The sequence below is a fragment of the Octopus sinensis genome, linkage group LG22, assembly GCF_006345805.1.
Source record: "Octopus sinensis linkage group LG22, ASM634580v1, whole genome shotgun sequence".
NCBI lineage: Eukaryota > Metazoa > Mollusca > Cephalopoda > Octopoda > Octopodidae > Octopus > Octopus sinensis.
In genome coordinates, this window is record NC_043018.1 from 3089501 (window position 1) to 3096551 (window position 7051).

At 35.8% G+C, this 7051-nt stretch overlaps 1 protein-coding gene across 1 annotated transcript; it reads left to right on the forward strand.

Moving 5' to 3' along the window:
• Nucleotides 1-1052: 1052 nt before the first annotated feature.
• On the forward strand, nucleotides 1053-4566 carry LOC115223082 (general transcription factor II-I repeat domain-containing protein 2A-like). Its single transcript, XM_029793496.2, has 2 exons — nucleotides 1053-1703; nucleotides 4390-4566. The coding sequence occupies exons 1-2, from the start codon at nucleotides 1053-1055 to the stop codon at nucleotides 4564-4566; spliced, it is 828 nt and encodes a 275-aa protein (XP_029649356.2).
• Nucleotides 4567-7051: the final 2485 nt, after the last annotated feature.

A 7051-nucleotide genomic window follows, 5' to 3' on the forward strand; every position in this document is an offset into this window, starting at 1 on the left:
TTCTTACCGACGTTGGAGTGAAAGCTGCATGTTTGATTTGTTCTGAAACAGTTGCTGTGTTCAAGGAATATAATTTGAAACGCCACTTTCAAACGAAGAGCACGCCAATTTTGGACACAATTTATCAAAACAAGAACTGCAAAAGAAAGCAAATGATCTGACAAAACGTTTGAAACAACAGCAAAATGTGTTTGATAAAACTTCCTCTTTACAAAAGAACGCGACAAAGGCAAGTTTTATATTGGCCAACAAAATTGCAAAGCAAAACAAGTCATTCGCAGAAGCAGAATTTATCAAAGATTGTATGGTGATGCTGTCAGCGTTGTGTGTCTGAAGTTAAGTCAAAAGTAGAAGCCATTTCCCTGTCACGAAGAACTATTGTTCGTCGCATTGATGCAATTGCCGGTGAATATTCATGAACAGCTGTTAACAGCCAGTGGTCGATTTCAGTGGTTTTCTATTGCTTTAGATTAGAGTACTGATATTCAGGATACTGCTCAGTTACTCATTTACATCAGAGGAATTGACGAAAACTTTGAAATTACAGAGAAATTGTTATCTATGGAGTCTCTCAAGGACACTACTACTGGAAAAGATTTGTTCAACAGTGTCATTAACACTTCAATCAGGTCTAGATTAACCCTAAATAAACTGGCCAGAATTACAACCGATGGAGCTCCTTCACTCACCGGTAAACATTCCGGCCTTGTGAAGTTGTTGAATGACAAAATCAAAGAAGGTTTCCACTACACAGTGTGTTGTCTTTTCACTGCATCATACATCAAGAAATCCTTTGTAAGTCATCTTTAAAGCTCAAACATGTCATCGAACCTGTGGTGCGTGCAGTGAATTTAATAAGATCACGGGGATTGAAACACAGGCAATTCCGAAGTTTCTTGGAGGATGTGGAGGCTGATTTTACTGATGTGCTGTACTACACAAATGTCCGCTGGTTAAGCATTGGAAAAGTTCTTAAGAGAGTATGGGACCTCAAAGCAGAGATTCTTATGTTTCTCAAAATGCAAGACATCTCCTGTGACTTTTTAAACGAAATGGAGAGTGACGAATGGGTTTGTGATTTTGCATTTGCTGTGGACATAATGCAGAAGCTGAATGAACTTAACACAAAACTGCAAGGCAAAGGTATATTTGCTCATGAATTGTACCTGGAAGTGAAAGGTTTTCAATGGAAGCTTGGACTTTTTGCCAAGCAGCTGAATGAGCAAACATTTATTCACTTCCCTCTGCTGAAAACACAGTCTGTTACACAAGAATCATCGGACAAGTACAGTTCCCAGTTGATGGCTTTACAAAAGGAATTCATTAGAAGATTTGCTGATTTCAAGGCAGTTGAAGGCCTGTTCGATTTGCTTAACTCACCTCTTGCCTGTGACATTGAAACAACTACCGAGGAACTGCAGATAGAACTGATTCATTTGCAAGCCGACAATTCTTTAAATATGATGTTTGAAAGTAAACCACTGTTCGAGTTTTATGCTTCTCTACATTCAAAAATGTTTCAAAATCTAAAAAAAAGTGCAAGAAACGTGTTTTTGTTGTTTGCATCAACTTACATATGTGAGCAGACTTTCTCCATCATGAAAATTAACAAGGGGAAGAATCGATCACTTCTCACAGACTCAAATCTTCAGTCAGTGTTAAGAATCAGCACAAGCAATTTGACACCTAATTTTGACAAACTGGTAAATGACAGTAGTCAGCTGCATCATTCTCATTGACATTGTTAATTACAGAGCCGCTTTGTTTTTCAAATAAATGCTTCAGGTGACGTTTCTAATTTCAGATATCAATTCATATTAACAAACTGTTAATTCTCTTTAAAATCTTTTATTTTGGGTATCCTAGAATTTAAGTATAATATTCATCATGGTTGTCCATAATATTAAGAGGTGGTTGTCCACAAGTAGTGCAGATTTTACTAGGAAAATTCCGTTCCTGGCAATTTGTAAGCAATAACAGGCTGACCAAAATAACCGAGGTTCCTGTAATAATTTCAACTATAGGAGCAAATAACCGAAAAACATGAACCCGATACTCTAAAAAATAAATCAAATCACTTAAACCAGGAATATTTCACAAAATTTCCTTTCAAACGATTGTGTGTTTATAGGTCTATAACCGCCTTTAAAAATATTTTCACTTGATTTTTATAAATGGGGCCCGCCAAGGTTCCAAAGTCGCACTGTGCGGTCCGCGATCAAAAAAGTTCGCCCACCCCTGTTCTAGACGGTAGTCGTTCTACGGGGAAATGACCACATAGAGATCAGTTTTGGACCGTGTGAGGGGTGACATTGGATGCTACGTAGGCGATGGAAAAAACGTATGTGTTACTTGGTTGGTTTTATCCAAAAGTCATTCATCTGGTTAAAGTAACATATAATGTAGAAAGAATACACACCATTAACTTTCTGTTTTCATATCTGCTGAGAATTAAATTATCGAATCTCCAGCGATCTTTGCAGGTGTAAGAAAGTTTTAATATATTTTCCTATTAATACTACAGAGAGAAATAAGTAAATTTCAGAATCACCCAAGATATAGATGCCAAACAATAAATTGTTTCTTTTCTCTTATTTTTTTTTCTTTCTTCACTTTTCTTTTTTGGATAAAGAATCGTTGCAGACATGATAAATAGGCGAAGAAAGAACGTCTCGAGGAGGCTTGAAAGATATAAAAGGTAAAAGAGTTGATGGCAAGAACGAATTAGAAAGGATATTTTGAAACCAATGCCTAATGGCTTCGATATTATTCGACAGATGAAAGAAGAACGGATCAATAAGATTGCCGTTTAAAACACTTAAATTCGCCATCTTGAAATTTTTTTCTTCTTCTAAATTCGCCCCTTTCATCTTATTGCATTGCTGCCATATTGATGCTGTTATAGTTTACCAAAAGTTCGATTTCCAGTAAAGAATTCATTGTGTTTTATTTTAAATACTGACTTCTTCAATAAATGTGGTTAAAGTTTTGTTACTATTCACTCTCAAGAGAAATAAAAAAATATAAAATGCCAAATTTTCACGTCTTCCACAACAATTAAAACAACAACTATAACAACAGCAACAACAGCAACAACACCAATAACAAATCATTTCACTTTATTCTCTGTCTCTAATTTTATTTTTAGCTTTTGTCATAGTCCACATTCAAAGGTGAAATTTTACAGCCTATTCAGTCAGCCTAGAAGAACTGTTTAAATATTAATTACACTTATACCATTAAAGGTAAAGCACGCACCGGGTTTTTGTAATCTGTGTTATTGTTGTTTTTGTTGTAGTATTTATTGCTGTTGTTGTTGTGTATAATGTCACCTCCACCGCCACCGTCTATCGACCCGTACCGCAATAAAAGATTCAATATTAAATGTAATGTTACGTTCAAGAATACTATAATTATTGTTATTTATTTCATAGCTTTATTTTTATGTTATATGTTTTCACTCCAACTGACAGCTACACTGTCAAATCTCGGTTTTTGTCGAAATCATTGTTGATATTGTCCGACTCATGTTTTCTTATCGTTAATTCTTATTGTTTATTTTGGTGCAGAATTGATCAAGAATAGGAAGAATTGTGCAGTTAATCTTTTTCTCATTTAAAAATGCTGAAATGTGTTTGAATATAAAAAAAAAAGATATGAAAATTATAACAAATATTAAAAGGAAAAATGGTGGCTACAATTTTAGCATTGATAAGGAAAATGCCAGACGCAGATGTTAAGTATATGTAGGTGGGTATATCGTGATAGCTTAACATTTTAATAGAAATTCAACATGATAGTAAGCCATCACGAGAACAAGCCATTATATTTGGAAATACTACGCTAGCGAGCCATTGTGGCAGCACGCCATCTTTGTAGCAAGCCATCGTGGTAGCAAACATGGACTAGTACGCCATTGTGGCAATAACCATTGTCGTAGCAAGCCATCGTTGCAGCAAGCTATCGTCGTATTAAGCCATCGTGGCAGTAAACCATCGTACCAGCCTACATCATGCTAGCAAGCTGTCGTGTAAAGAAGCAATCATGATAGCAAGCCATCGTGATAGAAACCACTGTGCTGGTGAGGCATTGTAGTAACAATCTGCGGTGACAGCAAGCGATCGTGCTGGCTAACAACGTGTTATTAATGATCATGTTTGCAAGCTTTCGTACAAACAAGCCATTGCTGTTGCAAGCCATTACTGCAGGAAGCCATGGTTATAACAAGCTGTCGTTGCAGCAAGCTATCCTGCTAGCTAGGAAAGAAGTGCTTTGTTATCAAAAACGGGAATCGTGATACAACGGCATTCACTGACATTGACGCTTTATGATTGATAACAATGAGATTAAGAACAAAATTCTATGTTATTGTTACAATTCAAATTGCAGACACAGCCACCAACAGAAGCAACGGCAACTGTCTCTGCTGCATCAACACACCAAATATCAACAGTTGTAAGAGGATGTAGGACACGGTCTCTAAAAGTATTAGCGATGCCAACAGTTGAATTACCAATATTCCACAATAGTTACGCAGCCACAACTAATATCGATACCATCACTTAACAAAAACTACAAAACAAGAACACTAAGAACAAGCACCAGAGTGATTGCTCATTTTCTAATAATAAAAGTCATCACAGATCAGTTCTTTCTCCTAAGCATGGCGACGACACTGAAACAGGCATCATTGGGTACATGTGAATGTCGGATAATAGTTTGTACCTGAAGAGGTGAGTATAAATATAAGCAATCACCAAACTCTCCCACAATCGAGTTCCGATAATCAATATAGAAAACCAAACAGCAAAAACCAGAGAAATTCTTAACTCTTTCGTATTCAGACAACTAAATGTTATGTTTATTTGCATTGTTTTGAATTAATAACTCATTAACTCCTCGCTTCGAGATATTGTTAATATGATAATTTATTTTCAGAATGACATTGTACTATAGATATAAAAGGATGGGTGTGACCAGTTTTTACATAAAACTGGCAAAACATTCAGGCCGGATACGGCTGGTTTCAATCCCATCGTTCTAAAAGTTGTCTTCAATGCTGTTGAATATTCTACAAAATGAAAGCAATATAGGATGGTGGTAAATGGACCAGACACGTGATTGTACACCATTATCAGGCCACTCGTAAAGCACAAATCTGTACTAGATGCTGTTATCTCATCCTTACTTCCTCACTCCCATAAACTTGCCTCTATTTCAAAACACTTGTTCATGCGTGAAACTTAATTTACACTCCTATCTCTCAAGTACAAACCTCTACCACTCCACTACCAACCCCAAGAGCATCACCAATACACTGCTACCTGTTCACTACTCTGAACCGTTACCTCACCACGACCACCACGTGGCACACTACTGCCTACTTTAATTCCGTACTTCACTACAGCCTCACCATCACCAAGACACCACAACGTCTCTGCTACAGACCATTAGCTCAATAATACCTCTCTACTACAAAACACTACTTCGCCAAATCCACAACAGTACTTCCTCATCACTTCGTCACTGCCTAACTACAATCTAGTTCTTTACTACAAATCATTACTTCATCTCGATTTCACATATGCCACACCCCTACGTCTGTTATACATCTCGACTCCCTGCAAACCAGCAGAAATAAGCGTAGAATCTCCGTCTGAAAACAGCCCAACTTATTAAACAATGAATTATTAGCCGGCCAGGCAAAATTCTTAGCGGCAGCTCGTCTCTCTTTGCGTTTTAAGCTCAAATTCCGCGAAGGTCGACTTTGCAATCCATCTTGTCGGGATCGATAAAATAAGTTGAGTGTCAGTTGAGCTCTAGATTCGATGAAATTACCGGCCCTGTGTCCAAAATTTGAAAGTAATATCTATAATTTACGTGAGCATAAAAGGTGATGTCCAAACTTGGAACTCTAGTTGGAACGCTGACCTGAAATAAAACAATATCAACAACTCTGTCACCATCGTCATCATCATTATCATCATCATCATCATCATCCACAGAAGCAACAACTTCTTATCTCCATTGATAAGAAACACTTACTCATAATATAGCAGGCTGTGTAAAGAAGTCAGTGAAAGTTGATCTTCAGATGACAAAATCACATTGTGTGTATATGTGTAACGATAAATGTATGTATAATACATATATATATATATACTTCAGCAACAAGTGAGCGTGCTTTATCAACTCTATTACTTTTCTTCTGCAACATCCACCACGGCCATTAGCCGTGACTCCAATATCAGTAAACGATATTTCTTATTAAAGGAATAGCTATTAGTATTTTATCGCCAGGATATCAACAATGGCTATTTATAACTTCAGACACCATTTTGAAAAATATTGTGACAGAGACACATCCTCTGATATCGTTTACACGAATCAAAGTAGGTAAAAGAAAATATATATTAAAAAATATTACACAACTAGATAACTAGAGCAGTGACTTACGCGTATCTTCTTTCTCTTATTTTTATTCTTTTTCTGTACATCTGCAAAAAAAAAAAAACCTTTAATTTGTCTCGTCTTTTTTCAATGATTTTTTTTGTCTTAAATTCTTTTATTTTATTCGCGTTTTTGTCTTCTGTTTCTGCAATGGTGGATATACTTTTTCTCTTGATTATTATTATTTGTTTTTCAATTCATATATCTTAGTATTTTGCCTCATATTTTTGATATATATTTTCTTATGCGTCATTTTCTATTATTGTATTTTATTTTTTCTAAAAAAATTACATCTTTTCTTTTTCTTTTAAACTTATGTTCTCCCATATTTCAACGTCGCCATTTTTCTTCCCTTTATTCATTTATTTATTTACTTATTTATCACCTTACTCCATTTTTCTCATCAATAACTACAAAAATTTCTTCTTTCTTTTTTTTTTTTCTAATCTTCCACAAAGTATTTTTTCTTATTTATTTCTTAATGCCATACGATATTTCTTCCGGCTCTTTATGTTCTGAGTTCAACTTCTGCCAGTGACCCATGAGATTTACCTCTATAAGGATGGTCGATATGCTAGAAATGGCAGTAAACATCTTTCAC

Coding starts and splice junctions, on each gene's coding strand:
- LOC115223082 (XM_029793496.2), top strand. CDS start 1,053: ATGGAGAGTGACGAATGGGTTTGTGATTTTGCATTTGCTGTGGACATA. Junction 1,704..4,389: donor CACCTAATTTTGACAAACTG/GTAAATGACAGT, acceptor TTCAAATTGCAG/ACACAGCCACCAACAGAAGC.